The following is a 17,295-nucleotide window of genomic DNA, read 5'->3' as shown; positions in this document are numbered from 1 at the left end:
ATGCTTGAGTGGACAGAGAGAAAGCAAATACACATCCATAAATGTGGAAATGTTTAGTATTTCCCACTATTTGCTTTCATTTTTAATCATCAATGAATATAAAATATTAAGTATTGCTCTTTAGTGAGACTATGTGTCTCACTTTTAAGTCCTGTTGCACTCTCCAGCACAGGGCTTCTTTTTTACAGATGTGACATGGAGAATTTCTGCAGAAACCACAGGGGACTTTTGAAACAAAACAGTAAATAAAACCAGTAGGGTTATGAAATGACTGGTGCTACTTGTTTCCTTTAACAGAACTCCTTTGGGAGTTCTCAGCATCTGTGTCTCAACATTTTTTTGATTGCTTAAATGTTGCATTATAAAATTGAGTTTTGCTACACCAGTGTCTGAAGTTCGTTTCTTAAATACGAATGGTTATCACAGAAAGAAGAAGAAATTACTAAAGCAGTAGCTAAGAATCATGTGTCATGAATGGCACAAGGGGAATGGCATGTGTCATGAATGGTTAACTGAGAGGACTACACTATCTAAAATTATGTTGCAAAAAGTAAAAATGTTTCACTAGATCCAAACCAACCTATCTTCACATTCAATACTGAGAAGCATAGGATTCTGCCATGCATACATTTAAAACAATAAGGAGGACAAAAAACCAATAGAATTGTCTGCAGCAATAAAATATTTTAAGGACAACCTACTCAGAAATTTTATTCCAAAAAAGCTGTAGCAATTTTGTGATTCTTCTATGATTCTTGATGAAATGCAGAAAAGGCCTACAAGTACATTCTTAATTTGCTTTGTGCTGCTTAATCATTAGTTTGTATTGGAAGGGCCCTGTTTGACCTCTTTGGGTCCCTCCTTTACTAGGAGCTCTTCTATTAAGTGTATTCTAAATCTCCTAACTACTCAGGAAAAAAGACTTGAACATTTTGAACGGACGAGTTCCTTCCAGCTGAAGATGAACAACAGCTACAAATGATATAAATAACAGCTGCCTTTACTTACGGCTGAAACTTGTCCAGAGTTACCCAACCTTTGCTATCTGATTTAGGATGTGTTACTCTGTCTGCAGCTGTCAAAACTTTGCAAAGGTGGACAGAACGCACCCAATGACAGCCTGAGCAAAAGTGAATCCAGTATCAATAAGTTAAGCCATGGTCTTACAGTTAAAAAAAACAAACCTCTAACTACAGTAAAGAAGCAGGTAAATACAGGCATTCATCTCAGCAGCATGATGTCAAAATAAATCACACTACTCATTGCCTGTTCCTGCTCAGCTTTGTCATTAGTTGAAAGCATTTTTCAGCCACCTTTGTCCAGCAGATGGATGCAGCACGCCCTTTCAAATCTTTGGCGGGGAGGGGTGAAATGGTGAATTTCATCAGGTGAGATGTTGCAGGTGAGCTATAAATCCCTTCTATGCTGGGAACCTGCTCTATGAATTCCCTTTAACTGCCATAAAATTTGCTTCTGAAAAACACTGGGCAAGGCCTGACTCTGCAGTCATCACTGCAGCTTTTCAGAAATTACAGTTTCTATGGAAGGCCCTGGCTTAATAAATATTTTGTTTGTGGAAATCAAATGTAACGCTGTCTCCCCTCTTCCTGCTTTCCTTTGGGCTTTTCCACTTCCAACAGATGATTAGCAAAATGAAATGACTCCTTGGGTCATGTCCACATGCATTCCCCTTGCCTTCAGATTGTCCCTGGCAATGCCAGCATCAGCCCTGGCCATTAGCATGGCTGCACGTTTATGATGGGCATAACCCAGAGATGCTGGGAGAAGCTCCAGTCTCCTGGCCAGCTGTGTTTGCCAATGCTGCTCAGTGGTGAAGCCATCTCCATATCAGGCAGTTTTCATGTATCACCAGTTTCAAGGCAGAAACCAGTTTTAAGGCAGAGCAGCCAGAATTAAGAAGAGCAGTATCTGAAACTGGAAGTTACTGAATGCCTCAAGCAACAACAAGCAAAAGGGGAATTCGGGATACAAATTACATATGAATGGCTGCCCAAAGCCAGACCTGTACTGCTGACATACCAGCAGAGAGCACAATGAAGTCACTTCCGTGGTGACAAGCAAGCCACGGATGCCTCCCTGGGCAGCCTGTGCCACTGCCTCACCACTCCTGAGAAGAAACTTTTTCTTGATATCCAACCTGAACCTCACCTGGTGCAACTTGAGGCCATTATCTCTGTGCTGTCACTGTTAACCTGGGAGAAGAAGTGAATCCTCCACCTCACTACAACCTCCTTTCAGGCTGTTATAGAGAGCACTGAGGTCTTCCCTGAGCCTCCCCTTCTCCAGATTGAACAATTCTATTTCCCTCAGCTGCTCCACAGACTTTGTTTTCTAGAGCCTTACCAGCTTCATTGCTCTTCTCTAAATATATTCCAGCAACTCAATGCCTTTCTTGTAGTAAGAAGTCTAAAACTGAACAGTATACATCTGAGATTCTGTGGATCCCCCCTGCCTCAACTACTATGACGCAGAAATAATGCAGTACATCCTTTTCTATTTTCCCCCATCAATAACAGAATAGCAGCACAAGCCATTTAGAGATTACTGGCTTGCAAATCATCTTTAGTGAGATTCTCAATTTTCAGTATTTGTCATTTCTGTATGAGCATATCTGCTCTATATTGCTGCCTGTCTAAAATATTTTGGTGTGTTTCAGCTTCCTTCAACCTTCCTCATAACCATAAACATGACAAGCTCCATGTAGGGGCTGTGAATTTTTCCATATGGTTCTTGACTTAGAGTAGAATCATAGAATCTTTAAGATTAGAAAAGACTACTAAAATAATCTAGTCCAACGATCAATCATCTAGTCCAAGTATCAACTTGAGGTATCAATAATGATATATGCAGAAGTTACAGAATCAAGTCTTTCAAGGCAATGACACAGAATCAGTTCCCTGGCTTACTGTGTGAAAAGCTGATCAAAGGGTGGAACAGCATTTCAGCCCCATGAAATGAACATGGGCAGAGGTGCATTAGCAGATGAACAGTGATGGGGAGGTCTGCCATCCAGTGGTTTCTTTCTTACTCCCAAACAGTTGCCATGGTTCTGCTGCATGCTATGTGATTACTTGGGTCTGTCTTCAAATGGGAATGAAGCCAGGAAACTCACTCACTCTCCATACCTACATTTTCAGCAGTGGCAGCTCTGTCATGTGGTAGTGTTGCTGGGTCTTTGCCTACAATAGCTTCACAACATCCAAAAGCTGAGGCTCCTCCTTCTGCACTTGTCATCATTTCAGAAACTGGAGTTGTTTTCAGATAAGGCTCCTCCTACTTCCAGTCAGCATCCATCTTTTAAACTCAATTATGTGTTATTTCCTTTTTCAAATGGTAGCTGAAACAGAAACCCTGCTTTGTTTGGGTGGGTACATGGAGGCTGCTGGACACTGCCCTTTTCCCATAAAAGCCCTCCCAGGAAGGAAGTGCTGAGGCAGCTGTGCCTACAGCTATAACACACACACATTTCAAGTAATGCCCAGAGACAGTGGGGAGTCATCCTGCAGCAAACATGTCAGGTCAGTGGCATTTCTCTGATACTCTTCTAAATAATTCATTGTATAAAAGCTTCTTTTCTACTGACTACTCAACTCAGGCTGACAATGCTGTTTGCATTTTACCTTATGCAACAGCACGTTTAGGCAACAGATAAATGTAGATACATTGCACATAAGGTATTCACAGGATGTTCTCCATGATTTTTCTTGTTGATGGGAAAGCAAACTGTAACTAAGTCGTGCAGGCTTTCTTTTGGGTCTCAGAGAGTTTTTATTTTGGAATGGAAAACACCCTTTGGAGATGCCAAGTGAGTTTCAGACAAGCTAACATGACCTAAAACTAGAGGAAATGAATTGTGCACAAATACAATACCACAAGAGCATCTCCTCAGATAAAAGCTCAGGCTAGTATCTAAATTATGCCTAATCAGTTTCAGCTGTGGATCTGAAAATATGTCGCACGCTGCTCTGATGTGACATCTCACTGTGTATGTTGCCCTTTAGGCTGTTCTAATTTCTACGGGAACATAGCAAATGTTGAAACAACTGGTGCATCAGAGAGAACTGCGAAGCCGGAAGGTCTGGGCTATGCAGGTGGGTGCTATCTCAGTCCTTCCCCCACCTCACATCCACACATGGGCTCAGGGCAAACCTAAGCCCTTAGCTGTTGGTCACAGCTAAGTGAGCAGGTATTTGCACTGCTGTCAGAGATCTTATTTGGGTGCACAAATTATGTTGAGACTGGAGTCACATTTGAGATGCTGCCAAGAATATTAAGACTACCACAGAGAAAATGCAAGGTTTGCTGAGCATGTTCAGCCCCTGCCATCAAGCCCATTTTTCTCTCTCCCTTAGGAGGGCTTCCCTCATGACCTAAAGTTCTGAAAGTTTCCCTAGCATAGTCTTAAATTAAAATAAGTATATCTTCTGGAACTAATCCAACCAAAGGCTTGGACTTAAAGCAGATCCACTGTTTAGTCTGCACACTAGAGAAACGCCCTCTGTTTTTGAGAAAATATCTTTTTATATCAGCCATCTGTTGACAACTAGGCTACGTCACTGAAATTAGTCAATTTTGTCACTGTTTCCCTTTAAAGAGATTCACAGGGATTCAAAATGTTGGCTTAGTCACAGGACCCATTAGAAAATTTTGTTTCTGATTGTAAAAATGAAAGTAAAACTGATGTATGTTGTGCTGTAGGAGTTGCTGCTTCAGAGAAGATTGCTGAAAGAGATTTGAAGAACATGGACAAATATAAAGAAACTATCACAAAAGTGGCCAACAGCAAGTGTGTTTCACCATCTGTGGTTGCTGCTGTTATCTCTCGAGAGTCACACGCTGGGACAGCACTGAAGGATGGCTGGGGTGACCACGGAAATGCATTTGGTTTAATGCAGGTATGGCCAACCCTCTCAAAACTTGATGGCCCAAACTGGGTGCAGTGTCAACCAGAAGGTTTTCTTTCCCTGCTATTTTCAGACAACTTTTCAGTCAGAATAAAGCCAGCGCTGATCCATTTTCCAGCTGCCAGCATCAGGAGAGGGATGCTGGTAAATATCAGGGCAAGAACAGCCTGCATCTACACAGTGAAACTGCTGCTTGCTTCCCAGAGCTCTTTGGGGAACAAGGAGATGAATTGTTTCTACTTCATACGTTAGATAATAAATCTTGTTTCAAAAAGCATTTTTTAAAATAAGTGCAGAGGCCCAGAGGCTGTAGATACATGTAGTCAGGTTAATTACTCTTTATGTACCACAGGGACTCAGCTAGTAGGGGTCTTGCTTCATTATTCATGCCTCACTAGTTTGCCAACTTGCATGCTTATTTGTACAACCATAAACATTTGTTTCATGTGTTCAGATACACTGTCACAAAAGCTCCAGCCCACTCAGAGCTGCACTGTGTTGTGGGTAAGATTCAATGCTGCTCCTACTGCCCTGGGAAGAGAACAGGGATGGAGCCAGGAGTCTTCCCAAGGGAAACATTTTAAGCACCCTTGGTGCAGATGGGGAGGACAGGAGCAGTTGTCTTGCAGCTGAAAAAGCTTATGCAGCACTAACACGGCTTTTGGCACCTTTGCAGCAACAGTTACCTTAGTTTTATAAGGCTCTGATAGACAGAGGTGGGAAAGACACGCCTGCCCACTGCCCCCATAGTTTGCTGTTCATATATCTGCTGGATTTGCCCCTGCCTTGTGCTGAGCTCACTTGCTCTTTCTTACCAGAACAGGTAAAGATCAAAATGAGTACAGGCAGCCTAAAAGTGCTGAAGAACTCTAAACAAATAACATTTTTTTCGTGTGTCATTCCTGTCTTCCAGATTGACAAACGGTACCATCAGATTCATGGTGCATGGAACAGTGAAGAGCACATAAAACAAGGCACAGACATTTTGTGTCAGTCAATAAACGATATTCAGAAAAAATTCCCAACATGGAGTAAGGAACAGCAGCTCAAAGGTAGGTCTTTATCAGCTTTAAAATGTTAAAACTTTATAACAATCCATACACATAAAAGTCAAGAATGGTAATGCTGTCAAACCAAGCACTTAGAAAACTAAACACATCCTGGTTACCCTGTTAGTTTTATTAGTGTGTGGAATAATATTTCATGATACTCACTAAAAGGAAAAATGTCATTATCTTTCTAGCAAACTTTTGGAAAACTTGACAAATATCATTATGTTTTCAGCTGCCAGGAGTAAGGTGTTTTTTTCTTCCCCATCTGCCCATTTGCTTTTTTTTTTTTTTTTTTTTTTTTTTTTTTTTTTTGTATTTCTATACCTACTTATAAAAAGCTGTCATTTCACAACTCCAAAGAGAGACTGTATCAATTTCTGAACTCTATGGTTCTCACTGAAGGAAACATGGTTCACTCCCAGGCACTGATCACAGCTGAAGCCATCATTATGGTTGAGCCCTTCATACCCAACTATGATACAAACGTACCTGATATTATCAACATCACAAAAGGAAGCAATACTACAACTGAAGATGTTAGATTTGCAAAATACAGCAAAGAAACAATGATCACCAAGCCTGGATGTAAACCGTACTTTCTTAACAATGCTAAAATGGAAACACCTTGGTGATGAAAACAGCTGAAAATGGTAACACTGTGGCCAAAAAATACTGGTAAAAAGACACCTACAAACGATACACTTAGGTTGTGATTTTTGTTTGTTAGGAAATACTACCTTTTTTTAAGTGTTTCTTTCTCATTTCAGGTGGGATTTCAGCCTATAATGCAGGAACAAGAAATGTCCGGACCTATGAAGGAATGGATGTTGGCACAACACACAACGACTATGCCAACGATGTGGTTGCAAGAGCCAAGTTCTTTCAGAGACATGGATACTGAGAAAGATAGCTGAGTAATTACACAATACTTATGGAAAATACTTTTACATTACCAAAATTGCAAATCGTTAGTCAGTAGGTGATTTTGTTGCCTATTTTGTACTGCTGTTAGACACGTGTACTGATCAATAAAATCTAAAGTTGCTCCTGTTAAGCAGCATTATGACTCCTTCCTGCAGCATTAATTTGCTGCCTGAGAAATTACAAGAGATGAAAACTGCTTGAATCTTTTTGTGAAGTGAAAAAAAAAAAAAAAAGGCAAAAGATAGCTTACAGTTTGGATTATTAGCTACCTTTTATTTATTCTTTTTCACCTTAGCAGAGCAAATCACTGAAGGCAAACAGGAGTACTTGCAATACACTGTATACTTATATGTATACAAAAGTACTGTATAGTTTTAATCTGCTACAAGAGTGTGTCTCAGTGTGTCACTCCCTCTTTGATTTATTGCTCTATTAACAAACACATACTAAAGCATTTGGAGCATTTGGAGAGCCTTAGCTTCAAAGCTGTTGATTTGAATCAGCCATTTCAAGGCAAAGGGGAGAAAAGGAAGACGTTTAGAGTAGCAAAAAAAAAAAAGCAGCAAGCATATCACTAGGAGCTGCAAAAGATAATGAATACCGTGGGGGTTTTTCAACCATGCATTTTTATAGTTCTATTACAGATATTTTATATTTGTCATTTAAAATATTCTTAGCAAAATAATTTTTAAAAATCTTCTTAAAATACTGTATTTCTACGTATGTATGTTTCTGTATTGCTACCAGACATCACACCAAAGATTTGATTCATTTGAATATATTTCAAGTTCTATGGCAAGCAGACATAGCGAATCAATCCTGTTCAACAAGCAAGCCTAACACAAGCTAGCAATGTGCCCAAGCAGCCAAGGAAGCTGAAGACACCCTGGGCTGTGTGAACAAAAGCACAGCTCCACTGAAGGAAGAGTTCACTTGCATGTGCTGAGCACTTTCTAGTTCACTTCTAGAACAGAGCTGTTTTGGGCACAGTGAAGACAAATTAAGTAGAGTGAGGTTGGCAGCAGAGAACCCCAAGGTGGTTGGGGCTGGAGGACTTGTCTCGTGAGGAAGGACAGCTTTGGGAGGGAATGCCTCATATCTGTGAGGGATAATGGAGGGGATGGAGCCAAGCTCCTCACAGTGGTGGAAGGTGGGAGCATAAATGACAACAGCCATAAGCTGAAAGAGAGGCTCACACAGGGTAAGACTGTATCCTGCATATAAATTTTTCCCCCATGAGGACAGCTGAGGTGTAGAGCAGGACATTGGACCAAAGACCTGCAAAATACCTTCCAACCTGAATTTTCCTCCCATCTTAAGTCAGCTTACTTGTTCCCTATGCAAAAAGCCTGTATCTCTTACCTGTGCTTCAGGAAGATTTACATGGAGACAATGTTCCATTAATGGAGTTATGTGAACACACAGTAGGTTTTTGCACTTTGTTTGAATCAAGTTTTACACCTGAGGATAAATCTTTAGAGAACATATGGTTACACACAGAAAACCTGGGAAATTCTCACTGCAAACTGTTGTGACCTTAGAACAAATAGTATTTCAGAAACAACCAAACTTACACATACGTTAAAAATTTTAAGAAAGTGTATTTTCTTTTCTCATGAAAACTGACAGTCTGTCAATGGCAGACATTCCTTGTAGCTAAACCTTATCCATAAAGAACAGGTGTCCAAAAGTGTTTTCCATTCTCCGTACTTGGGAAGGAGGGATTAGCTCTGCTCTATCATAGGCAATTTATCAAATACATAAGCTGTGCACAGTACTAAGCAAGCCTGGTCATTAATACATTTTTTTCAGTTTACACTTCAGTACTTTTGAAGGCTGCAGTGTCTGTACAGTGACTTGAGAGATCTGTATAGTAATGGAGAGAGATCCTGTATTTGTATATGTTGTGTAAAACAAAACTGGCAGTGCACCCTCTGTTGGAGATTCACCAGGCTGCAATGCTGCAGACACATTCCAAACACACTGGTTAAGACTTTAGAATCCCTGTTTTTGTCAGTTTAGGCTGCCATTCCTAGAGCAGGCCTTGTATCTGCTGTCCCTCAGCAACAAGGCTGATGAACATGTTCTTAATAAGGGCTGAATTTCAGCTTTACCAAGCACCTCCCTGTGGGAACACAGAAACCACCCTACAGACTGCAGTTATACTACAGCACACGATGCTGTGCAGATACAGAAACAAAAGAGAGAGAAGAAAAAAAACAAAACACGATTTATCTGTCTCATTTTTTCCCTTGCTACTCTACATCCTTCAGTCTTTTCTGTGTCCTGCAGTTTGCAGTTTGTTGAGAAACTGAGGTTCTTCAGCTCAACCCATGTCTGTCTTTGGCCTGCCTTTAGGAGCCATCTCATCCTTCAATGTACTACTATATCCTATTCTTCTTTGTCTTTTTTTCTGCACACAGTATATCTAGTTGTTATGTCCTTCTACTGATAATGTATACTCCTTAGAACTTCTACAGGCTTTTACTCTTCCCTGCAAGCAAGCAGAAAGGATAAACATTCATTTTCAGCCACTGTATCCCTCTGATCTTCCCACAACATACAGTAATTAAGATTAGCTCCTCTACAATGTCTCTAGTGTGGGAGAGGCTCACAACACAATAAACGATGGAATTTATGCTTGCTGGAATGAAAACTACTTTATCACTTGATAAAGCAGCAGCTTCCTAATTTTAGCCACAATTCTTAAATAGTAAATAAAAACAGTCTTTAAATCATTTCACACAGTACTATTCAAGACAACTCCAGTGAAAGGTCTTATTTTATATGCTTGCAGCTTTTAACTACTAGCTTGTATCAAACAAATATGCTTCAGGGTTTCCAGATTTCTGTTAGCATGTGAAAAGCATTAACTTTCATAAAGACTACAGCTCGTAGGCTATTATCATTAAAAAAAAGTGAAATCAAAAGAAGGCTGGCCATCAGGGTGAGAAGGTGACTGTTCCCCTATGATTGGAAAGCAGGAGTCCCTCCTTCTCCCCCCCAGTCTGGGGCCTCCCGCACAAGAAGGATGCGGAACTGTTACAGCAGGTCCAGAGGAGATACACAAAGATGATTATAGGGCTGGAGCACATCTCCTATGAAGAAAGGCTGAGGGAGTCGGGATTGTTTAGCTTGGAGAAGAAAAAGCTCTGGAGAGTCCTCGTTGTGGCCTTCCAATACTTAAAAGGTGAGAGACTTACTTTTTACATGGTCTAATAGTGATAAGAGAAGGGTGAATGATTTTAAACTAAAAGAGGGGAGGTTTAAGTTGGATGTTAGGAAGAAATTTCTTACTCAGACTGATTAGGCCCTGGCACAGGCTACTCAGAGAAGCTGTGGTGCCCCATCCCTAGAGGTGCTCAAGGCCAGGTTGGATGGGGCTCTGGGCAGCCTGAGCTGGTGGGGGGCAGCCCTGCCCATGGTGGGGGTAGAGCTGGGTGGGCTGTGAGGTCCCTTCCAGCCCAAACCATTCTGTGATTTTACAATTCTATTTCAAGCTACAGGGGAGGCCAGATGAAACTGCCTGGTAAGAAACAAATGTGAGACTTGAATAACAGAGGTAAGCCACTCAAGCCTGCATCAGTAAATTGAGCTCTGAACAAACAGTCAGTCAGCTCTCAGGTAACTCATGATCAAAAAATCTTTTAAATTCCTGTTCTTTTTTTAACGTAGTAAAGGCGAATCCATGCACCCTCATTACAAACCTTTGCTGTTAGCTGCAAAATACACTATCATCAGTTAGATCTGTTCTATTTACATACCAGCTTCCATTTCATACACAAGCTCTTAACTCAGGACTTAAATTATTTATTTTAGAAAACATAATTCCAACCAGCACACCTTATGACTTAATTTCTTCCTGCTCCACAGGTTTCAGACGCTGTTTAATGATAAGCTCTCCCTTGCTCGTAAGAAAGGTGTCTGCCATTTCCTCTTCTGTTGGCAACCCATACGGTAGTTTCAACGGCTGTATTCTACAGATAGAAGAGTGTGCTTAGTACGGTTCTAGGACTAGAACGGAATTATATTAGTATTCCAAATTAAACACATAGCTAACAAACCTTATCAGATGTTTAATAACTTTCAGTCTGGAATTCACAGAAGGGATATTTTTGTGCAGTCTTGGTTGATGCGCCTATATGAAGGATAGTATTGGTTTTAAAAATACAGTTCCAAAGTACAAATCTCTCTTCACCAAACTTTTCAGTAAAATATAAACCACATTTGCAAATTCAGATTTGGAGAAATAATACTGATGTATTACGAGCATACATGAAAATATGAAATCAAAGCTTGATCAAACTCATGATTCCAGTAAAATGCCAATTTCAGCTTTATTCCCACTACATTATCAATATATTCAAATTTCTTCCAAATGTTAGAAATGCCTACACATAAATACAGTGTGAGACTTGCTTCAGTTAGGCCTTAAAGTCATCACTTTTTTTCCCCTCTAAAATACAATATCGACTAGATGAATTTTTGCACAAAGTGCAATTCTACCTAAAAAAAATTGATTAAATCTGACACGAACTCTTAAATCTGTTTGAGCATCCATCACACCTTTTAGATTCAGAAAACTTTTCATTAATAAATTAGGTCTATTTGCAATATCTGCTTAATATCACCTAGCAAGAAAACTGAATTTGAAGTGTTTGCAAATCTGTTTTTATTATTTCAGCAGAATTCTCAAAATAAAGTTCTCCTCAGACACAACAGCAATACCATGTATTTATAATCTGAATTCGTACTAAGTGAGCAATTTTCATTACTGTTCCTATCGGCTCTTACACACACGACCCAATTCTCAATTATGCTTAGTAGTAGCTGTAAAACAATCCAAGTTTTGTAACTGCAGAAAAAGCACACAACAGCAACAAGAAAAATCAAGAAAAAACAATATCTGAATTCTACCCTGCGTTTCTGCATCCCGGAGGCAGTATGAACAACCACAACTTCCATACCTTATCCAGTCCAAGATCATGTACAACCTTCTTCTCCCAATATGGGCGACCGATTACACTTTTTATTCTAGTAACAATATGGACTTTGTGGGGCTGCTCAGGGTCACCTCCGTACTTCTCATGATCTCCAGGCCGTGGCTGAAATACCTAGAGCAAAAAGTTCATAGTTTTCAACCCTCCAAAGCACACTTAGCCTTGGTAAAAATCTAACATCTCCAATTAAATTTCTTTTCAGTAGGTCAACTTGCCAAGCGATACAATCACAGAATCATAGGGGTAGGAAGGGTCCTCTGGAGATCATTGAGTCCACCACCCTGCTAAAGCAGTTCCCTATAGCAGATCGCAGGAAAGCGTACAGATAGGTCTCAAATCTCTCCATAGAAGGAGACTCCACAACCTCTCTGGGCAGCCTGTTCCACTGCTCTGTCACCCCCACAGTAAAGAAGTTCAAGTGCATCTTTTATAGCACTGTGAAACTTACAATGGTTTGCTAATTAATACATTAACTCTGAAGTCAGGCCACACAACAGCACGGATACATGGCGTTCCATAATAGCACAGCACTTATGACACATGCATCTCACAGGACAACAGGACAACTTCTGTTTAGCTTACGAGTCAAAAGTTTTGTCACAGGACTAAGAAACTTTAAGAAGATTTAGGAAAAGTCAAATGCAATTTGACGGTGCCTTGCAGAAAGATAAGCTGCAATGCAAACCAAGCCAAGCTTCTCTGTGGCTTCAGAACCATTGTCAGTAAGCCGCCACATCACAGAAGGCCCAGAACGAGCAGGCTAATATCTTTTTGCCATACTTGCACGGCTTTCAGCCTCCTCTAGGAGGCCAGAACGTACCGACTCGGGAATTCTCGACTTGGTGAACTTCTGCCGAGCCCATTGCGTGGGCACGATCCCTTCCGGCCTTCTCCCCAGCACCTACCGAAAACAAAGCAGTCCCCATTAACTACATCTCACGGCGGCTGTAGAAGAGTCCCCCAGCCGCAGGTCTTCCCAACGGCCACGTCTCTCCGTAAGCAAAAGTCCCGGCCGCCCCGACCGGACCCTCTCCATGGCAGCATACGGTCTCCCCCGCCACCCCCTCACCGCCTTCCAGGCAGCGCCGAGCCGCAACCCGCCCCGACCCGCCGCCATGTCGGTGTGCAGCCTTCCGGCCGGGCACCTCCACCGCAGCTCTTGGGTTCCGAGGGAGGAAGGGCAGCGGTGAAGCGCAGCCCGCCTCACCGGCCCGGTTTCGATTTCCACGCGGCCCCTCCTCCGTCCCCGCAGCCCGTCGCTGTGCCCATGTCTCGGGCGGGGGGCGATGGCACGGCCGCGCTGGAGCGGGCCGGGGCGGAGACGGTGAAGCGGGCGGTGGAATTGGACCTGGCGTCTCGCTTCCAGGAGTCCCTGGTGTGCTACCAGGAGGGCATCGACCTGCTGCTGCAGGTGGTGAAAGGTACCGAGCTGGGAACGGGAGCGGGGAACCGTGCGGCCATTAACACCGCGCTGTGTGCTGGTGTTGGACCGTGGTCATTTCGGGGCTCGCCCGGAGACCGCCGGCCGCGAGGTGACACGAATCGGGAGGCTGCCTCGCCCCGCTCCCCTCTCGCCTCCGGAGGGGGCTGGGGCCATGGAAGTCGAGCTCTCCCCGGCCCTGGCTCGGGGAGAGCTCATGTCTGCGGTTCTGGTTGGCAGGAACGAAGGATGAGGCAAAGAAGCAGCGGTACCGGCAGAAAATATCGGAGTACATGACGAGGGCTGAAGACATAAAAAAACATATCGAGAAGGAGAAGCAAGGTGTGCAGCCACCACTGTCTTGCTCACATTTAAATGTTTGATGTTACCTGAGGATTATGTCATGATTTTACTGACAAAGATGCTCTTTCCTTTCCTTTCCTTTCCTTTTCCTTTTCCTTTTCCTTTTCCTTTTCCTTTTCCTTTTCTTTTTTTTCAGATGGCAAATACCATAAGCAAATCAGGATAGAGGAAAATGCAACAGGTTTTGGCTATGAGAAGCTTTTCCAGGAGTATCTGACTGAGATTGTTTCTGAAGTATGGGTGGAGGACCCCTACATTAGGCAAGTCCATCAGGCAAGTAGATATTCAGTGTTGCATATCACAGAATCAGTACGGTTGGAAAAGACCTCTCAGATCATCCAGTCCAACCTCCAGCCCATCCCCACCATGCCCACTGACCAGGCCCCTCAGTGCCACATCTATGTACTTCTGGAACACCTCCAGGGACGGTGACTGCACCACCTCCCTGGGCAGCCTGTACCACTGCCTCACTGCTCTTTCTCAGAAAGAATTTTTCCTAATATCCAACCTGAACCTCTTCTTACACAACTTGAGGCCATTCCTTCTCATCCTGTTACTCTTACCTGGAAGATGAGGCCAACCGCCATCTCATCACAACCTCCTGTCGGGTTGTTGTAGAGAGCAATAAAGTCATAAACATCTAAAGCTGTGCTACCATTTCAACCACTATGTCCTCTTTTATAAGCAGCCTATGTATTTCCTTGAATTCCTGCATTCCAGTCTTGACTGCTGTTCTGCTGTGTTTTAGTTGATGTAGCAACTAAAATAATCCAAGTTACTGAATGACACAAAATTGTTACAGTTGTATAATTTCCTGCGATTCTGTGAGATGCTGGTTAAGGGGCCATGCAAAGTGAGAACAATCCACCTCCTCACTTCCTATGACGAAGTAAGTGTCCAGGTTTCAATTTCCATTTCTCTGTATCCAGGTAACACCACACAAACACACCCAGCATGCCTAGATGTGTATATAAATGTTTAAATTTAAATATAAATTTATTCATGTTTACAGGTACTTGTTTGAGAGTGGCTTCAATGTCTTCAGTTGAAATCACAGATTAAGAGGAAAAACTGTGATAGCTGAACATTAATAATTTTATAAATTCAGAGTTTATTCATAACAAATTCTTGGTAACAGGATCTTAAATGGAAAAGTTATTTTGGTGAAAGTTTTTTTTTTTTTTTTTGTGGGAAATGTTATCAAAAACAAATAATCTCTGTTGAGATACTTCTTTTTTCCAACTGCTTGTATAGCTCTCATTTAAGAGCTTTTGGTGAGCTAAAACCTTTCAAACTACCCCTGCATTTATGCTGGCTCGAATAGTAATCTGTGTCTAGTTTTAAGGGATTGAGTGAGATCTTCCTCCACATACCTTAGCAAGTGTACCAGTAATCTGCCTGCTTCTTATCCTGTCCATGAAAATGCAAATCTGCCCTCACTCAGATGGCTTATTTTGGGTTTAAATTATTATTAAAAAGATTTTGTAGGGGATTTTAGGAAGCGGTGACCAAAAGTAGAATATATGTTTTTTTTTTAGAGAAAGTGTTATCTTTATTTTTAACAGGGGAGTGGGAGAAATCAACAGACAAGTGGCTTGGAAGAAATAAAACAGTCATTGAGGAATCATGGGATAACACTGAATGTTGCATTTTCATCTTCAATCCATGATCGAGAAATTAGGTGAGTGATATTAAAAAAATCAGTGAATTCCAGTTATTTAAACTAATTAACCCTAGTTTCTGAGATAATTTCTAACCACAGTTAACAAAATGGAAGGCAGTGCCCTTTACTGGATAAAATTAGTCCACCATAGTTTCATCTGTTCCAGCTGAGAACATTAGATATATTAGATGTCTTTTTTTCAGTATACAGAACAGTGCAGAATGTTCCATGCAGGTATCAGAATGGTTCATACAGGTATCCGCTATGCTAGGAAATAGTTGTGGCTGAGACAAGGAGCTTGAGAGTCATGCAGATGTTTTTGTTTTTTTTTTTTTTAATTTGGTGTACTCATGATTTTCGAATTTGTTTATTTTTAATAACAGATTCAACAATGGATGGATGATTAAGATTGGAAGGGGTCTTGATTATTTTAAGAGGCCACAGGTAAAAACACTTGAACCTCTTTAATTAACTTGCATGATAGAATAGCTTACCTGTGTAACTCATGTCAATTCTCTTAATTTCCATAGGGTCGTTTTAGTATTGGATACTGTGACTTTGACTTGCGACCTTGCCATGAAACAACAGTGGATGTCTTTCATACTAAACATACAAAGAAAATGTGATCAACAGTAACTGCTTTTAATGAGTGTTTTTATAAGCATAGAAATATAAATTTGTACCACTTGGGTCCAACTGTCCATCATCAGAAGCACTCCGGAAGAGATACTTGGTCCAGCACTGCTTTTATAATCCATAGATTTAAGAATATTTGTGCCTTTACAGTCCGAGAAATCGCGGCTGTACAATTCTTCCACTCTATTTTTTTATCCTGTAATCTTAAAGAATACAACCCATGTCTAAATTTAAGTTTATGGAGAAGAGGTTTTATAACAACCTTAGAAATGTTCCTTAAAGGCCTCTTTACTGTTATTTTTACTTTTACTATTAATTTTGTTTGTCTTGAGCAAATTTTGTGGGTTTTAACTTTAATTGACCACCTCACAAACATCTGAAGCTTGCTACTATTTCAACCCATATGTCCTCTTTTATAAGCAGTTTATGTATTTCCTTGAATTCCTGCATTCTAGTCATGACTGCTGTTCTGCTGTTTTAGTTGATCCCATAATACCCGATTTCACAGACTACAAATAGCCCCATATCTAGCATTCCATTCTCTAAGCTCCTTGCATGCAAACACTGTAGTGTTCAGTATGCAGACATATTAGAATCTTCCTGTACATCTCTCTGAATGATGGATTTGGGGCAAAAAAGATGCAAACAATGTTCTAGCTGTATTCTTTTCAGTATTACTCATGTATGTTCTTTTATTCCCTGCTGCGGTGTCATATATCTGATTTCTATACTTTGCATTAGGCTTGGAAAAGTTGTATGATCCTCTCCCAGTCTTCTCTTGACTTGCAAGTTCAGTGTCTGTACTTCTAGTCATGCCAGTCAGAACTGCAATTCGCTATTGCCCTGCTACTAAGCCCCTTTAAAAAAAAATAATTATATATATATATATAGTAATAATGTTTTTTAAATTACTCCAGAGGTTGCATAACCCAAAACTTTCTTGTTTCTTTTTCCTTATGGCTGTTGTATTTCATTATCCCTCTTTAAGTCTTGCCTCTAACAAAACAGATCTATTCCAAAGCTATCAACAAGAAACTGTTGATCTTTGCCCTGTTTTATGGGTAACAGTTCGCTAATGGTCTGCCTTGATGTTTTTGCATAAAAATGTCTCAGTTTTTCAATTTTGAATCAGACAAAGAATATTGTGTGCTACAGAAGCTATATGCTACCAGGACCCTCCAAAACATTCCATAGAGAGTCCCTGTCTTCCTGCTGAGATAATGTGTATAGTTACTGTCATCAATTTTATTCAGTTGTATATAACATATGCATATTTTTAATGGGAATAAAGGTTATTTTTTATTATTTGTAA

At 41.0% G+C, this 17,295-nt stretch overlaps 3 protein-coding genes across 5 annotated transcripts in view; 2 read left to right on the top strand and 1 right to left on the bottom strand.

Annotated features, from left to right (window-relative positions):
• MRPL30 (mitochondrial ribosomal protein L30) overlaps window positions 1–13,102 on the bottom strand; it is a 27,885-nt gene extending 14,783 nt beyond the window's left edge. Inside the window, exons 1-6 of one of the 2 annotated variants that reach the window (XM_019617428.2) lie at window positions 12,971–13,102; window positions 12,722–12,802; window positions 11,869–12,015; window positions 10,966–11,039; window positions 10,745–10,878; window positions 7,154–8,374 (exon numbers count right to left, since the gene is read on the bottom strand). In XM_019617428.2, the coding sequence (XP_019472973.1) occupies window positions 10,746–10,878; window positions 10,966–11,039; window positions 11,869–12,015; window positions 12,722–12,802; window positions 12,971–13,018 (483 nt within the window). In that variant the 5' untranslated portion in view covers window positions 13,019–13,102 and the 3' untranslated portion in view covers window positions 7,154–8,374; window position 10,745. Of the gene's footprint in view, window positions 1–7,153; window positions 8,375–10,744; window positions 10,879–10,965; window positions 11,040–11,868; window positions 12,016–12,721; window positions 12,803–12,970 lie in introns of those variants that run through there. The other variant, XM_085213870.1, reaches the window with a different exon arrangement.
• Window positions 3,328–7,031, top strand: LOC100538975 (lysozyme g-like). The gene is made up of 5 exons (XM_003203144.5): window positions 3,328–3,539; window positions 4,023–4,112; window positions 4,720–4,916; window positions 5,839–5,977; window positions 6,745–7,031. Exons 1-5 carry the CDS (start codon window positions 3,533–3,535, stop codon window positions 6,876–6,878), a joined length of 567 nt encoding a protein of 188 aa, XP_003203192.1. The 5' UTR covers window positions 3,328–3,532; the 3' UTR covers window positions 6,879–7,031.
• Window positions 13,002–17,295, top strand: MITD1 (microtubule interacting and trafficking domain containing 1). 2 transcript variants are annotated; one of them, XM_010716738.4, is made up of 7 exons: window positions 13,002–13,322; window positions 13,562–13,663; window positions 13,821–13,957; window positions 14,487–14,573; window positions 15,250–15,365; window positions 15,731–15,791; window positions 15,878–17,295. In XM_010716738.4, exons 1-7 carry the CDS (start codon window positions 13,169–13,171, stop codon window positions 15,971–15,973), a joined length of 753 nt encoding a protein of 250 aa, XP_010715040.1. In that variant the 5' UTR covers window positions 13,002–13,168; the 3' UTR covers window positions 15,974–17,295. The 2 variants fall into 2 exon arrangements, with proteins under 2 accessions (XP_010715040.1, XP_019472964.1); XM_019617419.3 differs by lacking the exon at window positions 14,487–14,573 and having other exon boundaries at window positions 13,043–13,322.

This window comes from Meleagris gallopavo, chromosome 1 (assembly GCF_905368555.1).
Source record: "Meleagris gallopavo chromosome 1, MGAL_WU_HG_1.1, whole genome shotgun sequence".
NCBI lineage: Eukaryota > Metazoa > Chordata > Aves > Galliformes > Phasianidae > Meleagris > Meleagris gallopavo.
This window is presented reverse-complemented; position numbering and strand designations above follow the sequence as displayed.

What these genes read in the sequence shown, in the direction of transcription:
- LOC100538975 (XM_003203144.5), top strand. An exon ending in GGAAGGTCTGGGCTATGCAG is followed by an intron (nt 4,113 to 4,719) that starts GTGGGTGCTATC and finishes GTTGTGCTGTAG; the next exon opens with GAGTTGCTGCTTCAGAGAAG. An exon ending in TAAGGAACAGCAGCTCAAAG is followed by an intron (nt 5,978 to 6,744) that starts GTAGGTCTTTAT and finishes TTCTCATTTCAG; the next exon opens with GTGGGATTTCAGCCTATAAT.
- MITD1 (XM_010716738.4), top strand. Translation starts at nt 13,169, where the DNA reads ATGTCTCGGGCGGGGGGCGATGGCACGGCCGCGCTGGAGCGGGCCGGG. An exon ending in TATCGAGAAGGAGAAGCAAG is followed by an intron (nt 13,664 to 13,820) that starts GTGTGCAGCCAC and finishes CTTTTTTTTCAG; the next exon opens with ATGGCAAATACCATAAGCAA. An exon ending in TCCTCACTTCCTATGACGAA is followed by an intron (nt 14,574 to 15,249) that starts GTAAGTGTCCAG and finishes TATTTTTAACAG; the next exon opens with GGGAGTGGGAGAAATCAACA.